General features: G+C 40.4%; 2 protein-coding genes across 3 annotated transcripts in view; one reads left to right on the forward strand and one right to left on the reverse strand.

The window, feature by feature from the left end:
- The window catches only part of Mtbp (MDM2 binding protein), a 66,425-nt gene extending 65,031 nt beyond the window's left edge, over positions 1–1,394 (forward strand). For both annotated transcript variants that reach the window (XM_031358029.1, XM_031358030.1), the window contains 2 exons: positions 404–469; positions 1,124–1,394. In XM_031358029.1, coding sequence (XP_031213889.1) covers positions 404–469; positions 1,124–1,162 — 105 coding nt within the window. In that variant the 3' untranslated portion in view covers positions 1,163–1,394. The remainder of the gene's footprint in view (positions 1–403; positions 470–1,123) is intronic.
- Positions 1,395–12,861: 11,467 nt separating this feature from the next.
- Sntb1 (syntrophin beta 1) overlaps positions 12,862–22,146 on the reverse strand; it is a 257,294-nt gene continuing 248,009 nt past the window's right edge. The window contains exons 6-7 of the mRNA XM_031359477.1: positions 18,907–19,097; positions 12,862–15,980 (exon numbers count right to left, since the gene is read on the reverse strand). Of these exons, the coding sequence (XP_031215337.1) occupies positions 15,888–15,980; positions 18,907–19,097 (284 nt within the window). The 3' untranslated portion in view covers positions 12,862–15,887. The remainder of the gene's footprint in view (positions 15,981–18,906; positions 19,098–22,146) is intronic.

Consider the following 22,146-nt stretch of genomic DNA (forward strand, 5'->3'; position numbering starts at 1 on the left):
AGCTAAAAAAGAAGAAAAAAATACATATCTGAACAATTAGTAGAAACCAAATGTTTATTTCCCAAGTACTAAAGCATCAGTGGTCCAGTGTGAGGGTGAGCATGGGCCAGCACTGTTGGAGACATGGGATGTGGGACTGTGTGTGTGTGTGTGTGTGTGTGTGTGTGTGTGTGTGTGTGTGTGTGTGCCTGTCTGTCTGTCTGTCTGCCTGTCTGTCTGTGTTTGGTTAGAGAATTTCTGTATTTCAGGATGAGACTCTATTACTACATTGATTCTGGGCAATACTTTTCCTAATTGCAGTGGCACTTGTAGAATTCTTTGGGATAACCTCAAATTCATTTATAATGGGCTACTGTTAGTGTAATAAACAAGGCTCCAAATGCTGTGTTTCATTAATGCCTAGGATCTGAAAACATCTAGGGGTCTCTTTGAAGAAATGAAGAAAACAGCCAACAACAATGTGGTGCAAGTAAGTAATTCTCCAAAAGCCACATTCGATTAAATTGAAATTTTGTTTCAAGGTTGCTGTTCTGCTGTTTACACTTATGGTAAAAATAGAACAATAGACTTGTTCACACAAAGTGTAATAACACTTGATAGGTAGTTTTATCAAAAAAGACTTTCTCAAATGATATTAAAAGAAAAATGAAAAAAATAATTCAAAGAACTAGGAAAAATACTCTATTTTGATTAGCTGTTTTTCAAGTTTGGTTTATCTCTTTCGAGTGAACATTTCCAAAGGTACTTTCTAATAAAGATACGGAAGTGGCTTGAGCCATTGTCTGGCCCACTGAGGACAGTCACAGGACTCAGCTTTGCATGTGGGACTCAAGATGCCCTTAATTTGGACAATAAAATATCTTTAAGTATAAAGACTGAAAGTTGTCTTTCTACTTTACATTTTCTGTACTATCTTTGAAGGTCTTGTAAAAAGAAAAAAAACAGTTGAGGCTTAATATACTTATTTTAATATTGGAGTAAACGGGGATTGGCGGTAAGGACAGTGATGTGCCTTGGAGGGAGGGCACACCCAGAGCTTAGTTTTGAAGATGTAAGAAGTTGTTTTACCATGTGTATTTTGCACAGAGTGATTCTATAATCATGGATCTGTTTTCTTCCCCAGGTGATCGAATGGGTGGTAGAAAAGATGAGCAAGAAATAAGCGGCTCCATCTACCTTTACTTAGAAAACTGTACAACGCCTATAAACTTTACTCAAAGGATAGATGCTTACATTTGTAAAGAGGATCCATAGTGTCCTGTATTTATATAGTGTTGTGACCCTCAGTTGCCATAGTGTCCTGTATCTGTATAGTGCTGTGACACTCAGTTACCATAGTGTCCTTTATTTATATAGTGTTGTGACACTCAGTTAAAGGATTTTTAACTAATGCACTTATTTTTACAGTTCCACATTATTTTAATCTATGTTATTTTTATATATTTTAAATGTTTTAACTCCTGGTTATTTAATTTTTCAATAAACAGTAAGATTTCATTACCTCTTGGGTTACATGTCCTTATTAGTGTGCCTGCTTGAGTTGCTGCCCATGGTGGTTTGAATTAGAATGTTCCCCATAAACCCTGGCATTGGTCCTCAGATGCTGGTCCTGTTGGGGACGCTCAGGAGGCGCCTTGTTGCAGGAGTGAGTCACTGTATGTGACTTTGAGGCTCTGAGTGTGTGCCCTCTCTGCTTCCTGCTTGAGACTAAGCTTCTGCTCTAAGCTGCCACTCCTGTTGCCAACTGTCCACTCTGTCACTGATGGTTACTAATGAATGACAACTTCTTAGAGGTAAAATGTACGGGTTTTAAGTCATTCAGTATTTCCACGGGGTCACCTTGTGCTTATACTGGCAGAATCAGTCCCTCTCCACTGTGGCCGACCGATCTGGGCCTCCCTCAACCCACGGGAGAAACGGGGTCCTAATCAGGTCAACAAGGTGTAGGCGAAGAAATGATGGCAGAGACGACACATGAAGTACAGGACCTGAATGTATTTCTTAGAAATGGCATCAGACTTTTACAGTCATTGCAAAAGAGAGATGGTAAATCTGGCAGCTCAATAGTTGAGGTACATCTGAGGCTGAAACATACTGGGTCTAAAGCAGCAGCTATCTCCTCTGGACTGGTGCTGCATCCCCCGGGGCCCAAGCGCTCTGGGCGCGGGTGGGGTGGGGTGGGGGAAAGGACTGCAGATTGCATGAATCTGAGTCCTGGCCTATCTAAGTTCTAGTTCTAGTCTGAGCGCCAGTGCAAGTGCAGCACAAGTCCCCAAGTGGGAGTCCCTCTGCAAGTCCTTCTGCAAGTCCCTCCTATACAAAGTGAAAAGCAGGCTTAAGTAGCATACAGCAAGCAGGGCAGATGACAAGAGTCACGTAGGTAGGCGGGGGTCACATCAAGGTCAGTGATCTTACTAAGATCCAGTTGTGAAGCAGGCGGAAGAGCAATGGTGCCCTCCCCGTTTCTGCTGGAGGCAAGGACTAGGAAGTTCCGACCTAATACTTCTAGCTAATGTCCTTGAGTGAGGGAAGCCCTTCGATTACTCTCTAGTGTGTAAAACAGTTCTTTTTTCTGTGGGACTGCCCTAAATAATGTGTTTGACTTCTGTTGCTAGCTATGAGGAAAACCTGTCTTGCAAGGCAGATTCCTTGAGGGAAATTCCAAGCTATGGACAGCTTGGTATTAAATTAGGATAGGTTGGAAACGTTGTGCTGGCCAGGAAACGATGCTCAATCTTAGCCTTTTACGAATCATTTCTTGGGGTACCTTTATGCCTAAATATGAGGGCGTGTTGACGATTGGAAAGACTAATCTGGAACACATCTGAGTTAGGAGATACCAGCAACTGTCTGAATATCCAGGAGGCACAGAACTCCTTTTGGATCCTTATTGCTTCTAATCCTAATCAGGCTTTTACCCCCAATATTTTGGATTTGACTGGAGTAGACGAGTGGACGTGGCATTCCGCTTTCTCTGAATACTGAAAGCAGGGAAAGTGAAGTTTGAAAACACTTTAGCAGTGTTTATATTGTTTATTCCCAGCTTTTTCCCTTTTTCATTCTGAACAATCTAACTTTTGCTTGTTGGTTTACAAGAACTTTTACATATTAGGAGTGTCGGCCTTTTTCATTTTCTTTGGTGTTTAGAAACAAACCTTCAGCTTTTCTGGAGTAAGTTGAGTTTGCTCAATGTGTGTGCTTGTTTGTTCATATAGAAACCAAGCTAAGGCTTTCAGAATGAGGGAATATTTTAAAGATTCTCTTTGATCAGCAAAATTATATTTTAAAATGTTCTCTAGCAATAGGCTTTTTGGGTATAAATGTATTCAACAGGCTAATAGAAATTTATAAGGTAAAAGGTACTAGCTAGTTTCACAGAGCAGTGGATTAGCAGAGGCAATTTGAAAAAGTTTATCTAGAAACAATAATAGCCATATAAGTGAAGGCCATGGGCATTCATTTTTCTGGCCTCAGTTTCCTAGTCTAAAAGCAGAAAATAGTCCTGACTTCATAGGCGACCTAGAGGGTGATACTAATCATGAGTATTTATTTTGGAGTAATTATGTGCCGGATACAGTGCTAAATATTTTACGTGTGTCTTACTGCTGACAGATGAGGTAAACACTCCCTCTTAAGAATTAGGGATAAGATGAAGTGCAGTGTCCCATAGCTTAGAAGTTACAAAGCCAGAGGCAGATTTTGATTCTTTAAACCACACTTTATCCAAATATGGGATCTCTCAAGTTGGCATACACAACATTTTCTTTTATGGATACTAGTTTTTTATTACTTAATAAAACTACATGTCTTTAGGAAGCCCAACACTACCTATAATTAGTATATGCCTATAAGTAAATTTTAAAACTAAGCATATGTATTAGTAGTGGTAATATAAAAATTTGAAACACATACCCATTTCAAGAAAAAGCTATAAGCTGATAGCACTTTTAATACTTCTTTAAGTGAGTATGTATAGAGTTTCGGGATTTTCAATAAACTTTTATACTGCTAGTTGAAATTTGGCAAGTGTAAATTATGTTCATCTGACTAATAAAAAGCAAATATATAAGCAAAAGTATGATGAATTAACCATTTATTATAACTATTTAATATATCAGTATTCTTTTTATTAATTTATTTGTTCACTTTACATCCCAATATTCACCCTCCTCTTATCCCAGTCCCTCATTATATAGTTACTCCCCCATTTCCCCTTCCCCTCTTCTGAGAAAGATTAGCCCCCTGCTGGGTATCACTCCACTCTGGCACATCAAATCACTGCAGGCCTCAGCCACATCTTATCGCATAGAGGCCAGGCAAGGCAGCCCAGTTAGGAGAAGAGGATCCACAGGCAGGCAACAGGTTCAGGGACAGCTCACACTTCAGTTGTTGGGGAACTCACATGAAGAACCAAGCTGCACATTTGCCACATATGTGGGGTGGCCTAGATCCAGTTCATGCTTGGTCTTTAGTTGGTTATTCAGCCTCTGAGATCTACCAGGAGCCTATGATAGTTGACTGTGTTGGTCTTCCTGTAGGGTTCTAATCCCCTCTGGGTCTTTCAACACTTCCATAAGACTCCACAAGCTCCATCCAGGGTTTGGCTGTGGGTCTCTGCATCTCTCTCCATTGGCTGCTGGGCGGAGCCTTTCAGAGGACAGTTATGCTAGGCTCCTGTCTGCAAGCATAACTAAGTATCATTAAGAGAGTCAGGGATTGGTTCTTGCCCACGGGATGTGTCTCAATTTGGTTCTGTCATTGATGGGCTTTTCCCTCAGACCCTGCTCCAACTTTGCACATTTTGTAGATAGTACACAGTTTGGGTTGAAGGTTTTTTTGGGTGATTTGCTGTCCTTACCCGTCCACTGGGAATCCTGCCTGGCTACTGGAAGGGGTCACTTCAGAAGTCATACAAGTATTCTTATCAACAACCACAAAGCTGAAGGACTACTGTGAATGGCCTCTCACGGTATGTAAATATTAATCACCTGGATCATAGTCCTATGTCTGAACCAGAAAACATACAAAAGAAACTAAAAACCTTCACTTCTGGATAAAACAAGGCTTTCCTAGAAAGGACACAGAAAGCATAGACTCCAATTAACTAGAGTAATAACATTCTGTTTTAGAGCTTAAAAGTTCTGCCCTTAGAAATATACTATAGTCAGGGAGAAACTGAGTACAATGTACAAGAAACTCTCAGGACTTAATAATAAGTTATAAACCAGTTTTTTGACATGTGTGAAAATTTTGAGAAAATCACTTGGCAAAAGAAGACATCAGAATGGAGATAAGCCATGTAAAGATGTTTAAATTAACATCGTTAATCAAATACAAATTAAAGCTGCAAACGCCCCCAAAGAGGGATGAAATTTTAAAACTGTCAATACCACATTGTGACTGTATGTCACAGTTGGAAATCTTAATGCTGTTGATAGGAATAGAAAATAATTGACTACTTCCTGTGAAGCTACGTTTAGAGTAATTATTAAACCCAATGATTCTTTAATCCCAAGAAAAATTAAGATGTGTACAAGGAATTGAGTTAGGTTATGCATAGCAGTTTGGTTCTCAGTAATTCCAAATGAGAAATATGGATAAGCCAACTAACAAAAGTTTCAACAATGAAATACTATTCTCCAATATTAAGGAATAAACTCTTGCAACAGGCTGCAAGATGAGTTACTCTAAAAGTATTAGATTAAAAAGAAAATGTCAAAAATATAAAATTATGAAAATGGTTACAGAAAACTAAGTAGTTTCCTGGGCTTGCTGTGGTATGCCTGCTGGGGTTCCTCCTGTGGTTCCATGTTCTCCATTTCCTCCCTCTCAGGGTGTGGAAACAGCTTTCTCAGAAGACCTTAGCTTGTGCGCATACCTTTATTGGGATCAGCTTGTATGCATACACTTGATTAGGGTGAACCAGGGCTATGTACCTTGGAGAGTGGGAAAGCGTTGTTCTTAGGCTATGTACCTTGGAGAGTGGGAAAGCGTTGTTCTTAGGCTTCATTGGCTAACAAGTTTCATTGGCTGGAGTTTAAAGTACTGTGAATGCTTATTTGTATGGAGAGGCATTCCAGGAATACTAGTTACTTACTGGGCAGGTTCTTATGGGGAGGAGGGGGGCGGCAGGGAAGAGGTGAGCTGGTGGATTTGCCAAGGACTATGTGGCATTCCTCAGGTAGAAGATTGGGGGTTGTGCTCCCCCAGATCAGGCAGGGAAGAGGAAGCTCTTCTAAGAAAAGGGAGTTCTCCATTTTGTACCGAGCTCAGAGGAGCTATCTGGGACATGGTAGACTACAACCTTCATAGGGAGGTGTAACACTCAGATATTGGAGTATTTGACTTGGATCAGTGATGTAAGTGTTCTAGCTTCTGAATATGTGGTGGTTCTCTCGTCTATCCATTAGCTAAACAGAGCTCAGCAAGCTGTTACTCATGTGGTGTATAATGATAGACATGTGCAGTAATGGTCCCATAAGATTCTGTCCAGGGTGGCATTGAAACTCTCCTGTGTAAATATAAAACATGTGCATAACACTTAAGTCACGTAGCAGAACTTTCTCCTGTTGCTAATCAGTGCAGGGCTGCTCTTCCAGATGCAGCATGTGGCACAATTCGCTCAGGAAAGTCACTGTGCCTTGATTTCCTTTCTTAATGCCAATGTCTTCAGCACCTTTCTCTTTTTTATGCCCAGAACCCCTTCATGCGGTGTCCCTGATCACATTGTGTGCTTTCTACTGCATTAGGTTGGGCCATAGCAAGCTGCTAGTATCCAGCCAGTTCTTGATCTCTTCGCTGACTCTTTCAGCCCTATGACGAAAGATGTGAAGCTGAGTAACTTTACTAAGAAAGTTTTATCTGGCTCACAGTTCTGAACGTTCAAAGGCATGATATCCGCATCAGGATCTGGTAAGGGCATCGTGCGGAATGGCATATCTGAGGCAAGAGCATGTGTGGGAAGGTCACAGCGCTAGACAAGAGCTTGAGCAATAGCACCAGGCTTGCCCTTTATCACAGAGAGGTAACTCAGGGGTCCCGGGCGAACTCCGTTAACACCTCTGTGGGCATTACCCTATTGACCTGAGGACTTCTAACCAAACTTCATCTTCTAAAGCTCACAGCACATCAGCACCATAACAAGGACCACGGCTACAACACAGGAACTCTAAAAGAATGAAGCACAAACACATACAAACCACAGCACCCTCAAAATAGCACCAATTTCACAGAAATCTATCAACAGGTTTCATGTTCTTAACTGTGTGCCCGTAGTTTCTACCCATCACCAACAAGAAAAACTTCTTCTGAAGGATGTCTGTAGCTGCAGGCTGTATGAACTTAAGGGGTGGACTGTGTGATGGGGTAAGTGGAGCTGTGAGGAGTGTCAAAGAGGCTCGACAAATCCTATGTATACCCAAGAACTCCAGTTCACTGGTGCCTGGGAAATTCTGTCTTCTTAGCACCGGGTCTGTAGAAGATTTGGGATGTGAAAGCTTTTTCAGTCAAGCCCATTGCTCAAAGAAACTGCTCTCTCAAGTTTTGGATGTCTGGTTTTGATTACCAACCTCGTCTCTGTACTATGTACCTCAGGGCCTGGCCTGTACACCTTACAGACTGGCCTATACTCAGAGCGAAGATGTTCTGACTGGATCCTCCTCATCAGTGAGCGCATTGGAAGGGGAGTTACAACCATCCTTATCGGCCTTAGTTACTCTTCTGTAGCAACATGTGGTAGCACGTGACCAAGACCCATTATGGAAGAGCTGCCTTGGGTTTACAGATACAGAGGGTAAGAGTCCGTTGTGCCTGGTAAGTACTGGCAGCAAGTGGCAGGCCTGGCAGCAGGAGCACAGAGCCACAAGCTCACATCTTCAGCAAGTACAGAGAGAGTGAATTGGAAGCAACACATGCTTTACAAAGCCTGTCTCTCTAACGCATGTCCCCCAGCAAGTTTGACCCACATAAACCTCCTCAAACAGAACCACCAACTGGAGACCAAATATTCAAATGCCCAAGAGTATGGGAGACATTTGTGTGTGTGTGTGTGTGTGTGTGTGTGTGTGTTTGTGTAAACCATCACATTATCCCTCCACAATTCAAATTCGACTTGACTACTGTGTTATTCTCATAGCTTTTTTTTTTCTTTCTTTCTTTTTCAATGACCCAGAAAAAATATCTAAAAATAAAAGATGGTCAACAATATTTCAAATAAACCAGAAAGTGGACACGGGGGAAGACTTGTGACTACCCAGGCAATCTTCAGGGAGCTCTAGCAAACACTAGTTAATAGGAACAAAATTTGATGAGACAAGGGGCAAAGAGGGGCTGGAGTACAGCTGTATCTACTCTGGGGCTGAGCTCCAGGAGTGGAGCCCAGCTGGCCAGTTGACCGTGCTTATTAAGCTTTGCAACTGAATGACCTTGATAGGTGCATGAAAGAGGAGGAAGGTATGAACTGACCTTACACTTCAGCCAGGGGGAACTCAACGTTTTGAAAGTTCCCATTCTTTAGAATGGGAAGTTGACATTGATGCTGCTTTTCCTTGGGAAAGCAGAGAACCACAGGGCCCAAGGATGAGTGAGCTATGCTATGTGGTGATGGTATGTCAAGCAAAGCCGTTAACTGAAGAGTCTGGAGGAGAGAGGTTATATTGGCCCTTTTCCTGCATATGTTTTGTTTATAAAAAAAAAAAGGAAGAAAAAAGAAAAAAAAGAAAAAAATGACTTTACTTGGAGGAAAGAATGCAGAACATAAAACAGTTCCACAAAGCCTTTCTACGTAGATGGTTTTCATATTCCTAATCCCTGCCTCTAAGCAGCCAGTAAGTATCAATGACTACTGGGAGCTGGAACCTAGAATTTTAAGACCTTATAACTTCTCTTCTCTCATGGAACCTAGTCCTGAGCACATGGGGGAGGTCAGATGGTGTACAACAAGGTACCTGTTTGATAGCCAGCAGCAGCTGCAGACCTGTGTATGCAACATTAAGGAACTCCCCACTCAGGTTAATGCCCCATCCAAATACAGCCACATGAGTGAGACCAGGCATCTAAACAACAGTGGGAGGGATGGACCAGCCTCACCAGGCCACACAATAGTGAACACTAATGCCTTTTGGTGTGCCAAGCCCCTGGGTTGTAAGGCGATTCATTGTAGACAAACCTTAGATCTCATTCACATCCACAAATGTAGTGCAAGAAAGAAGGTGGCAGAGACTTCAGTTACCAAGACTACAGCTGAAGAAAGAGAGAATGGGTTTCTCTTTTGAATTGTTTTGCTTTCCTGTAAGACCCAGAAAGCTTGTAGAGGAAGAAACTTCTCATCCCCCACTGCTTTACAGAGGAGGATTAGAAAGCCGAACAGCTACAATTAATGAGGCATTATTGAAGGTCTTTCTTGGTCATTGCCTTTGGGTTCTTGTGAGAAAAATAAGCTTTATTCATCCAAGAATTGTAAGTAAAAGTTTCTAAAAATATAACTGGCTTTCTTTTCTTTCAACATTCCTAGGCCCCAGTCCAAGCCAAGAGAGAATTGCAGCCTTCAGGCCAAGCGTGAGAGTAAGGCAGTCCCTGCCTAAGACTGCAGTCATTCTAAAAGAGTTTATGTGCCTTTCCCTCATCCAGCTGCCAAAAAGCTATAGATGGTCTGATGTCACATCAGTTCATCTTGCCTTCTTTTGTCTTCAATAAGCTTGCTGTCTTTCCCATATCCCTACCTCCTTCTGCTCTCCTTGCTGTTGCTGTAACACTGATCATGTCCTTTCTCTGGAGCCTTAGGTGTAAGAAAAGGAAAAGAAGAGGAGGAGAAGAAAAAGGAAGAGGAGAAGGAGGAGGAAGAGGAAGAAGAAGAAGAAGAAGAAGAAGAAGAAGAAGAAGAAGAAGAAGAAGAAGAGGAAGAAGAATCCAAAAGAGATGTTTCTACTGCTTTTTCTGTTACTTAAACATTATGCTGTACCCTCTGTGCATGGTTTAATTGTTTTAAGGAGCTATTAAACTTGCTTCCCTGAGTGAAATCGAATTTCGTGTCATTTAAAGGACTGTAGGTAAAATAATAACTGATTTATGGTCACATTTTCAAATAGTTCTATTATTCAAAATTTTATATAAACAGGCTAAAAATAATATTTACCATTCTCAGAATTTCATCTACAGAAAGAGCCCTTTAAAAACAATTTTCAAGTGCACATTTAAGAAGTTCATGTAACATTGAAGGGCTTTATGTCATACTCATGATCCCTGGGACCATTTCCCAGCAATAATTTACAGTAGGGCCTATTACGGTTTATAATGGTCCTTTCCAGATAAGCAAGAATATGTTCTCCATGTTTCCACTTTTTCTCCATGCTCAGACTCAAGCACCCTTTCTGTACCAATTCTCTTACTTATTTCGTGTGTGTATGTGTGTGTGTTTACAGCATCTTGCCATGTATAACCGTTACTTTTAACAGTACTCTGTTCAATGTTGTGAGTGAAATTAATAATGCTCTTGAATCATGTTCACTAGAAAACAAAACGAGGCAAGGACCAAAGAGACAGCCAGTCATCCAGTAGCAGTGGGTACCCTTTGTCAGATGGGCTGTCCCAAGATGGTTGATGAGTATTTTAGCTCTACCACAGCCAAGAACACAGAGAGGAAGATAGCAAGCATTACCTGCTCAGTTCCCCCATACTGGGAACTTTCATTTGCCCTCTCGGATTTAAGTTCACCACAGTTTTAGTTTCTCTTAGTGTTTTCAAGCGCTATCCTCTAAGCCAAACAGCCCCTATTCTCATCTGATCAGCCATGCCTACCTGCAAGAGTCTGTCATAGAACGATACAGGGAGCATCACTGGACCCTCACCTGAGCCTCCATCTGATCCCCTTTCCCCTTCTTGCTATCTGTATGTAACTCTGCTCTAATTGCAGGTAGCCTTGGGATAGGGAGATACTAGAGCACATAGGTTGGGAAAGGTTCACTATGGAAAGAAACATCATCAATGTGGCTCTGGGCCAGTCATTATCCATGCTGAGTGAAGAAGATTTACCCAGGGTCATTCCTGTAAGAAGTTCCTCAAATAATCTTCTGTGAGTAAGTCCAAGAATCTCACCATTCCTGGGCTGAACCTCAGTGGAATCAGACTTGGTTTATTATGAGAACCTTCAAAAGAAGGGTGTGTTTTGTTTATGCTTCCCCAGGGAAGGGATTCTCACAACATTCAGGCTATTTCTTTTAACAACTCCTTAGGAAGCCAGGACCTATACCCTACAGAGTGGCTTTTGATCCAAGTGTAGAACTGACCAAAGAAAGAACCCAGAAAGCCAGGAATGCCTCTTATGGTTGCCTAGCGGTGGAGGGACAGAGCTAAGGGGGCAGTGCTTTCAAGCAAGCAACTGGTTTGCTCTAAGCAGAAACCCTTAGGTCAAACAGAACTAGCTATTGTATCTAGGACAGTGCTTGTGGCTCTTCAAGAGAAACTCAGGGAAGATTTGAATCTTGTCGCAATTTTACTGATTTTGTCTATGCCAACACAGACAGAGAACATTCAGATCAATGTGCCAGGTATTAGTATACAAGAATAATGTATTGATATACCTCCTTTTTCAGCTGGTAACAAATGCTACAAAGACAATCTGTCTGCATTAGGTATTGTTCACTTGTGCAATCCTAGCTCATGGTCAAAAGGTACACATTTTAAAATTTTTATACATTTGTCAAATTGTTCTCCAAATTATTGCCAAATACATTTATTGGTGGCTTTATCCATGTTGGTTGTAACCTTTAGCACTAGACACCTGAGAAGATTTTAATCTTGGTCTCCTTTTCCCCTTCAAATGTCCAATTAAAAGCTTTTTTCGACTTGCTTTATATTTGTTAGTTGCTGTCAGCCTTGACTTGTCTCTGTATATAGGATGTTGCTGTGGAAGAGAAATTGGACTTCCTGTGTTTTCTAGGGTAAAACAGGGGTCATGACTGAAGGATAGACAAATAGAAGTTTTGGTGGCAGGAATGCAAGACCTTTCAAACAACTCTAGCCAGCCAGCAAATGAATGGGTCTGCCTGGCGAGATAAGAAGCGTCCCTCCTCATAGTGAAAAATTTCAATTTCAGGCTCGATGCACAATGCCAAAGTGTTCAGGAAGAGTTCCTGAGTGCAGCGGCATATGCTACAAGGTCAGTGTGGCCCGTAATGCAGCACCTGGGACACAGTGTATGGCTGAGATGAGCTTAAGTGGTATGAACTTTAAAAAAGTTTTAATTGGTGTCTATGCAGCTTTTCAATGTCAGCATCATATTGCCATGTTCCTAGTGGATCATACACCTTATTAATGCGTGAAGGTGGTAGCAGTAGAATAAACTGTACAGAAATATGTTTCAAAGCTTCTAGGTCTTTTGAAACCCCAGACTCTGGTTCTAAATCTAATCTCAATACTGCTAAAGTTTCAATTAGTTCAATGACTTCTGAATACCAGCCCATTACATTTATTGCAAGAAATTACAACAAAACCCAACTACAGTATAATAGAGAACTGAAGTGTTTTGAGCTTGGTGCAGGAGTCACATTTTAGTTAAAAACAAGAGTCCCAAAGTGTAGATGAAAACTTATCTGAAACTACACTCAAATTAAGAATTTGGGGTAAATACTAATATTTTGAGGAGTGTGTCAACATTTGCTGGGTTGCATAAAATACTGACTGTGTTTTAAATGGATTCTGAATTGCTAGTGGTATTCGCTTACCCTGGCCACACTTCTTTGACCCATCTTTCTGGGAAAGTAACATGGTCAGTCTTCACACCCGCACAGTCCTCTGAGACTGTCACGAAGCCACCATCCACTCAGTTTATCCCATGATACACTTAAAATATAAACCTATACATTGGAGATCTGAGACAAATATTTATTTAGTTTATATATCAATTGTACATGATGTTCATAGGGGCTATAAACACAGGCAGATTTAGAAAAAAAAAAAAAACAAAAAAAACAAAACAACTCAAGGTACACCCAAAAATCATTTCCACACTTCATTGATGCCATTCATTAAGTTCCTTTGTCTGTGTAATTCCTAATAATTGTATAGCTTGATTTTGTATTATTTAGCTCATGTTAGAAAACAATGACATAATCTCTATCCCTCTTGCCTTCTTGAAATGGCCATAAGATGAGAAGCATGGGCAAATTATCAGACTAGTGAATTCACGCTCTGGCAACTGAGGAAGAATCTACCAAGTAAAGATTGTTCATCTGTCCTGGTTTTCATTTAGGAACAAGTACTATGGGTTCCATACTTCACAGAACTAAGAACCAAAAGCAAATCAGAAAAAAAAATTCTCTCAAATGACTAAAGTGACACACTGACCAAGACATGAACCACACTTAGTTTGTGTCATCTGCTAATGCCTAAGACAAGATAAAAAATACAATCTAAAGTTATTATTTAAGATGATGTTTAAAATCCAAGCTGAGAAACAATAGTGAATATTTGAAATTGACTCAGCATAGCCGCTCTGATATGATATACTTTAATTAGGAGAAAAAAATCATTCATATACAATACACAACTCTCTTAGTAAAATCTTTCTATTTCTTGCTAATAACACATTTCAATTTACTTCAGAAAATGCATCTATTTTATTCAAATATACTTTTCCTAAAATATAAATATTTAAATTAAAATTTTAAAAATGGAAAAGACAGTTTATGTTGACTCCTACTCAGATATCGATCAGGCTAAAACGGAAGCAATAAAGAAACAATATCTGTGACTATGGTCAATTTAATTTGTCTATAAATATATAATAGAATCTTTGCAACTTGAGTAGTTAACTCAAACTTCATGTAGTACCGAGCACCTTAGATTACACATTGTTGAATTAAACTATTGGAATTAATATATGTATCATGTTATTTACAATACATAAGTATAATTCTCTTGTATAACAACATTCCAGTGATCTCTGAAAATATATAGTGTGAAAGAGTACAATACAATTTACAAATGCATCAACACTTTCCTACAGGTTTGAAGCTGGCTTCCACTCTTCAACATTTTAAAATAGGAAACCAACCAAAAGTCAATGTCGTGTGGTGGTATTTCCTTAAGCATCATCTACAAAACCCACTAGCTTCATAGATGGCCCATTACAAAGATGCGCAAGGCATAGGACCCTCATCCCCACCTTCAAGACAAAGACCCATGAAGACCAGAACTTTTGAGGAGGCTAGTAAATCCAACAAGGGCCTAACATGTCTTAAGTTGCTAGTTTGCAAATTTTTTTTATCAACAAGCTCCTAAATTACTAACCGCCCACCTGAGCACACTGTTCAGTGTCCCTTGGAAATGGTGGTGTATGGGAAGTGCTTTGGGGGAAATGATGGTTTAAAATACAATTGTAACTCTATAAACACACAGATCTGAGGAAGCCTAACCCTGCGCCTTTAGGCAGTTTCGCTTTGCATAGGCACCTGCTAAACTATGACTCTTCCAGCACAGGCAGAATACAGGGCACGTGCTAGTGTAAAACCACATGGAAAACAAGTACTAAAAATTCAAAATCCTAGGCTTAATTTTCAGGGCTTATGAAAAGTGTTAGCATTCTGTCTAAGTTTCGCCCCACAGTTACCTGGCAACAGCCAGGCAGGCCTGACCTACCGTAAAAGGGGCTACTTGCCTCTTCCTCCTAACTAAAAAATAGCTCCAAAATCAAATAATGGGTGTAGTTTTTAGTGACTAGATCTTGAAAGGCAAAAATGAAAAGCATTAAGTATTTATAGGCTAGATAATGCCTCAAAATACTCTTGTAGAAAAATATCAGGCCACTATATCATTCCCCTGGAATTCCAAAGTTAATATAGATGCTATCTGTAGATTTGATCATATCTCTGGTTCTGTATGTGTAAAATAGCATCATCAAAAACTTAGAGATGCTTTCCCTTACTTAAAATGCATGTGCATGAGAACAAGCAGAAACAGGGACCACTAAAAGATACTTCCACTGAAAACTGTAAAATGCCGATAACTCCCAACTGTGTGACGTGTGTGTGTGTGTGTGTGTGTGTGTGTGTGTGTATACGCGCATGTGTCTGTGTCTGTGTCTGTGTATGTGTCTCTCTGTGTGTAAGGACAATCTTTTTAAAAATTGCCTACAATTTGATTTCTGTAAATACGGGTACCACTTTCGGCTATGAAACGTCATCCATGGGTGTGGAGTGGAGTTCCAGAATTAATCATCATTTGTGTGTACGAATCTTCAGGATAGCTTTGCAATTGAAACAGTCCATTTTGGCTCAGATTCTGCCAGCTTAGAGCTCAGGTCAGTATCCAGTGTTTTATTTCATTTCTGTTCAACATATGCTAATGAGAACACTTTGGAATCACTCTAGACCAACAGAAAAAAAAACTCATTAAGGAACACCTGCTTCATTCTTTTTAAAAAGGTTGTTTCTACCAATGAAAGTTAGCTCAACTTGAATCAGAAAATAAATCATAAGGAAGCAAGGGGCTGTTACTAGGGGCAGAGAAATAGGCTTAACTATCCATTTCTCATCTGCTCCGCTCTGGCTTACCTGGGTGACCCAGTTGCCTAGAAACTGGTGTGATTAAGATCTTCCTATGCTGTTGTAATGGTTGTGTCCTTGGTTGTCATTATTTAAAAGATACGCTGTGTATATTCACCTCCCCTCACCTCTTTGTACAGATCTATGAAACTCTCTTCTGATATCCCCTGTGTTGTTTCCTTTAGGGTGTCCCTTAAAGTTTCTGAAACCGATAGAGGAGCCTGGGATGTTGCATGTGACTCCTGAAACCTGAAGCTGGCTGTGCATGCTACATCTGGTGCAGTGCCTGATGTCACAGTCCCGAGGCACAGCAGGCTTTTCCTTTCCTAAGGCAAGTCGCCTCTCTGTTCAGGCCACCAAGCCCAGTCGTGTTATCTTAGCAGACAGAAAGGAGTGGATGATGAAAACGATTGGCTTGGGGCAGGAGTGAAGGTCCAGTTGCTGAAATGGAGAAAGGAGAGAGCATCAGAGATCGTCAGTGAATGCTTAGTGGGGCATATTGATAGCCACTCTGTATGCATTTGTGTTTCTGTGGAGTTAACTTGAGCATCTCTGTCCCTCCAATCTTTGTTCTCAGTGACATAAGGGAATAACTCTTTGAGCTTATTCCTTATATTGCCCATACCTGCTTTTTTCTAAAAAGAGGTGTAATGTGTTTACCTATAATAATTCAATAAATACTGACGGGACCCTTCACGTCTAAACCATTTATTTTCAGCTCCCCATTAGTGATGTTTACGCTCAGTTTGGTACAGCAGCCAGGAGTTCATATTTCAGAGCTCAAGTTGCTTGTTTCTTGGTTCTGACAGTGTTTTAGATGTCTAGTCCTGGCCAGCTCACTTAAAATTCTTCTCAGCCTTACTAATATGCAAGTTAATTAGAGTATTAAATACGATCCTGCCTGTGAAACGGCCATGGGAGTCGTGATTACGGAGCTCATGCTAAGTATCCTTGTCGTTGCCACCCTGTGCTCTTCAACCACTGTGGACATACATCTCTCTGATGGTGACATCTAAAGTCCTAGCCTTCTGAATGTGCCTCCTGCACAACCCAGGGCATGCCTGACTAGGGCATAGAGACCTTCACGAGTAGAATTATCACTTGACCTAATTTAGAAAAATTTGGGAAACTTCCTGATTCCCTTCTACTGTTCTGATGGTGGTGTTTCTGTGCAATAAGAATAATGTATGCAATAACATTTACCAAACACTTAAGAGACCAGTGTCTTGTTTTGTTTGTTTTTTTGTTTTGTTTTGTTTTTTTGTTATTGTTGCTATGATGAAAGCATTCTTACAAAGGCAACTTAAGGCTGTATTTTAGCTAAGAGTTGAATCCACCATGGTGGAAACTCAAGGCAGTGGGAACTTGAAGCAGCTGGGCTGGTGGGTCGCACTGCATCCTCAATCAAGAAACAGGGATGAATGCATGGATGGATGGATGCTGCTGCTCTAGGGCCATGGCCAGGTATGGAGGGGGCCCTTCTGCCTCCTTTAATGCAGTCAAGGTAATCTTTCACTGTCAAAACCCTAGGAGGTAGCAATTGTCATTGTCCCCATTTTTCATATGGAAAAAACTAAGATCTAGAGATGTTTTTCAACTTCATGAAACCACAGCTTTTACAGTCAATAAGGAAGTATGGACTCAAGTCTATCTGATGTCAGAGCCGGAGATTAATTATCCATATCCCATGCCACAAAAAAAAAAAAAAAAGGACACAGTTTTTGAATAGTGACATTAAAAACTGTCTGCCTCAATCCCTTATTTTATAGCTAGGGTGACTTGAATCCAAAGAAATGAAAGGAAAGAAATAGCCTTGGATACAAGCAAGGATAAGACAAAAGACTATTTCTTGTGTGTTTCCACGTTGCTATAAAGTAGCTGCATTTAAGAATAAGTATACAGATGGAGGACTGATACACTGTAACAAACAAGATGTGTTTTAGTGACAGGGACAACCAAGTCACTAACTCATTTCAGTCATGGTCTCAGGCTACATTTAAAGAACTGGAATGCAGAAATATAAAAAAACAAAATCCAGAGGAATTCTTAGAATCCATTGAAAAAGAGAAAGAATTCTCAGACAGTGGGTAAGGGTCCACTGTCAGTCCCCGGGGAATGGACTTGGTCACCTCTGCTGATAGTACCCAAAACAACAGCCTGGTTTTGCACTGAGGTCAGTGGGGTCATGTGACATGTCTAAAGTGAAAGGCCCTTTAACTCTTCACTGTGAACATATCCCTCCCCCTTAGTCAGCTTCTGGGAGCTCCAAAAGTGCATTCCAAATACTTCCTAGTAAAGCCCACCAAAACCAAAACCAAAACCACAAACAAACAAACAAAAACCCAACAACAACAACAACAACAAAAAAAAACACCTGAACAACTTGTGGCAAGAAATGGGCATAGGAAAGAAAGAGGGAGGGAGAGCAGAGGTCTCGTAGCCGACTAAAAACAAGTAGATTTTTTTCTCCAGTTAGGGACTCATTTATATGTTCTCAACTTCCTCTCTTCCTGTTGGAACAGGAAGCCAACCTATTGTGATGGGTACAATGTCTGGGTAGACTAGTTATTACCAAGTCAAGGGTGTGTGCTTCCAGTTCCGTATTTGACACCTTAGGTGAGATGCTTCATTTTCTAAGAAATGCCACAGACCACTATTGCCTACCGGTGGAAGAATGTACCATTGTCAGTTGCCGGGAAACTAGACTTCATACATGTCTTTCCTATGGTTGGGGAACAATGGCCATTGACAATCATCAATTTCAATACGAGAACTGTGTGCACTGGTATGCCGTATGGCTGTAACCTTAACCAGTAACTGGCTAACTTGGGTGAATATTGCTTGATGAGTAGTTCCCAACTTTGCTAGTCTTGTCTGTCTCTTCCTCAGCTCAGATGCTGTCTACTGTCTACTCCCCCAGTGCCCATAGTTCTCTTCCCTGACAATGCTTGTTTGCACACCTGACCTCATCCCCCCCTCACCTGGCACAACACCAAGATTATACTAGCTGCTTAGCACATCTTTAAAATGAGAATGGGACTTACGTTAAAAACACCTGAGAAATCCTGTTTGATAAGAATTTAATGCTAACCTTATAAAAGATTCTTTCTCTAGATTCAAATATTTATGTCATTTTCTAATGAAAAATGAAACCAAAGGAAGGAACTTAAGATAACTGGATCTGTTTGAAGCCTTGGAACTCAATCCCACTTTCTCAAGGACCAACTGCAACAGGAGCCTACCGCCACCATGCTACTGGTAGAATGCGTTAAGGAAGTAGTCAGGCACCCTACCACTTCCAAGTTATGCAGAGGTGATGCATAATGCAGCCAATGAAATCATGTGGTCACAAGAAAAGCACACTTACAATCTCTCCTTCTTTGCCTCCAAAGTCTAAATAGAGCATCCTGATTCCATCATCCGAAGACATTTTGAGCTTCTCGTAAGGGGACTGTATAATTGTCTTAGGAAAGGCACCATCCTGAGGCTCAGTGGAAAGAGAAAATCCGTTGTCATAATGTATGGTCAAGCGGCATTCCTGGTTTCTGTAGGTGCAGGCTGAGAGAGAGAGGTGGGGGAGACATGGTGGAAATCAATCCGTCTGTCCTTTTACCCATTCACTATGGCACTTCATTGTTTTACTTTCTTCAACCCAGTGTCCAGCTACAAATTTCTTAGTAAAGTGAGAAAACACAAAAAAGGAACATAGTTCTCGTACTTCTTGAGTTGACATTGATTTTAGCAATCATCAGGAATTGAGATTCAGTGGATTTTCTGGGCTGCAGTCTTTAGTTTGCCTTCTGACAACATGTATGTCACCAGTAAAGAGACACATGACTTCCTATGACCAGATGAGCCTGACTTTCAGCCAGAAACAACACACCTTTTATTTAAATAAAGCAAGTCACCTCTGCATCATTATCACCACCACCACCACCACCACCACCACCACCACCACCACCACTACCACATTACCAGCATGGATACACACAGACAGATAGACAGACAGACAGACAGACAGACGGAAAGACAGACGGACAGACAGACAACAGACACACAAACACACACATGCATGTATCTGTACACAGTCATGTCAGCTATTGGGTTTGAAAGAGGTAAGCACTTCCTTATTATGCTACCAAAGTTAACACATACAACATGCTTTAGAAGCCAGTAGTGAGCAGTTTAAAAATAAGCTACCTTCATTTTTAAAAAGGCCCAACAATGTTTACTTCAGAAATTGAAAGGGCAGTCCCTCTAATTTCCCCTAAGACTGTGGGTCCAGGAAGTGCTGCTGCAGACAGGTCTGTGACGTGGCACCTCTCATGAACAATGCTGTTCCATCTCCCTGCCTGGGAGGTGTCCAGAAGCTCACTGCTGGGCTCGCACGGGCCACCTCCAATCCAGAGTAGCCGAAGGATAAACCTTGAAACCAGTCCAAGTGCAGGGTTTTACCTGGAAAGCCACACTGTTTAGGAAGAATCCAGTCCGCTAAGTCTTCTACAGGGGCAGGAAGTGGGCAGCCACTAGTACCTAGCTCCTGTTAAGGAAGGACTACAATACACATCCTTTATATCTTCAGCAAAGATTTCTAGAAAAGCTTGTCCATCATCAGACTCGGGTTAGTTTGCCTCATAAAACGCTACATGTAACAGACCTCCGTAGGTCAATTAACTCAGGCCTTGATCAACATCTAACTGAATTTTAGGGAAGCCTGCACAAATTTTTTTGGTGGTGGTGGTGGTGGTGGGGGGAGTCTTGAGAGCTGCACATGATGGTGTCATTGGTTGAGAAACCACTCGGTGTCACCCCCTGCTCTGCTCTGCTTTCTAAATATCTGGAATATAATTCCACCACGGACTTCAGAAGCAGAAACATTTCACTAATATTATAGAGCTTTAAAAACTTAAAGCTCAGAGAGGAGACAATGTCACCACCTGAGGATGTTTACCTTTGAAAATTCAAGTCCTTTCTCCTCTGTTTCATGTTCCTTTCTTCATGCCCTGGCACTCAGATGTATAGGGCTTTAGGGCAGGAGGTTGACAGTGAGTTTCTTAGCCGCCTTCTTGCATGATTTGTGACAGATGACAATCGGGTAGGGGAGAACTTCAGATTTTGTAGGAAGAAATAGAATCACAACTGGCCACAAAGTGAAGAGTCCTTTCAAATGGAGCTCTGATGAACACACATACCCCCGCCCCACTTACTGCAAGTATTGGGGAGAACTTCAGATTTTGTAGGAAGAAATAGGATCACAACTGGCCACAAAGTGAAGAGTCCTTTCAAATGGAGCTCTGATGAACACACATACCCCCGCCCCACTTACTGCAAGTATTTCTCAACTTTTACTGTGAGCTCATCTTTTCCTTTTTTTTTCCTTTTTTAAAAAAGTTTTATTGCATTATAATGAGAAAAGTTACATGATTTCAATTTATCTGAATTTGTTAACATTTAAAAACATGTTTTAAGTAAATAGAATTAAATCACATTCTTGTTTTCCTTTTGTACCCCAACTCCTCCCAGAGACCCTCCTTCAATACCTGCAATATCTTTTTTTGTCATATTCTTTAAAATTTATAAAATACTACAACAATAAAAATAAGTATTATAAAAGTTGTTTGATATAAAACAACAATCAATTTAATAGTCTTATGTAGATGCTTGTCTACAGCAATACTGAAAATACATACGTTTTTCTCAATATAAATTTTAAATAACTCCAAACGTATTAAGTGTATATTTCAAAATAATACATAACTACTAATATTTTCTTAAATGAACATAAATATATAAAGTGTTTTTTTTGTTTGTTTGTTTGTCTTCTATTTAGTAGAGCTTAAAATCTTGGCTCTTACTGTGGTAACTTGAAACGTCAAGCAAAGCATTCAGTCCCACTCTTTGTTGTTCTCTTACAAGCCACCTCCCAATTTAATTGTCTACATTTCTTTTGGGTATATAAATACTTTTAAAATATGTAAGCTGTTCTGAAAACCATAGTATAGTATAAAAACATGAAATATCAATACTACTAATAGAGAGGCTGAGATAGGAGAAGCAAGATCTCAAGACCATTATGTTGTACACAGCAAGACACTGTCACAAACAAAACAAGCTAAAAGTGTATATGGATTGTATAATATTGGACCTATTTCTCCAATTACCAAATTAGAGAGACCATTGGATGACAGTCAATAAACTCCTAATTCCTCATGTTTTGGGATTTCAATTGATTAGGATATGTTGGCAATATTAATTTTCATATTAAGATATTAAGAAAAAGTAATTGTCACTTCCTGTTGTTTTTGTTGTAAGAGGTGGAATTAGGTTTGTGTGGATTTGTTGAAAGATTACTTTCTTGTTTCTTGTAGGATGTAGTTTTGCTCCTTATGTTGATGTTTTTCATATATTCTCCTTTGTAGGGCTGCATTTGTGGGATATTATGTAAATTTGGTTTTATCATGGAATATCTTGTTTTCTCCATCTATGGTAATTGAGAGTTTTGCTGGGTTTAGTAGCATGGGCTAGCATTTGTGTTCTTGTTAGGGTCTGTATGACATCTTCCCAGGATCTTCTAGCTTTCATAGTCTCTGGTGAGAAGTCTGGTGTA

Source organism: Mastomys coucha, unplaced genomic scaffold (genome assembly GCF_008632895.1).
Source record: "Mastomys coucha isolate ucsf_1 unplaced genomic scaffold, UCSF_Mcou_1 pScaffold7, whole genome shotgun sequence".
NCBI lineage: Eukaryota > Metazoa > Chordata > Mammalia > Rodentia > Muridae > Mastomys > Mastomys coucha.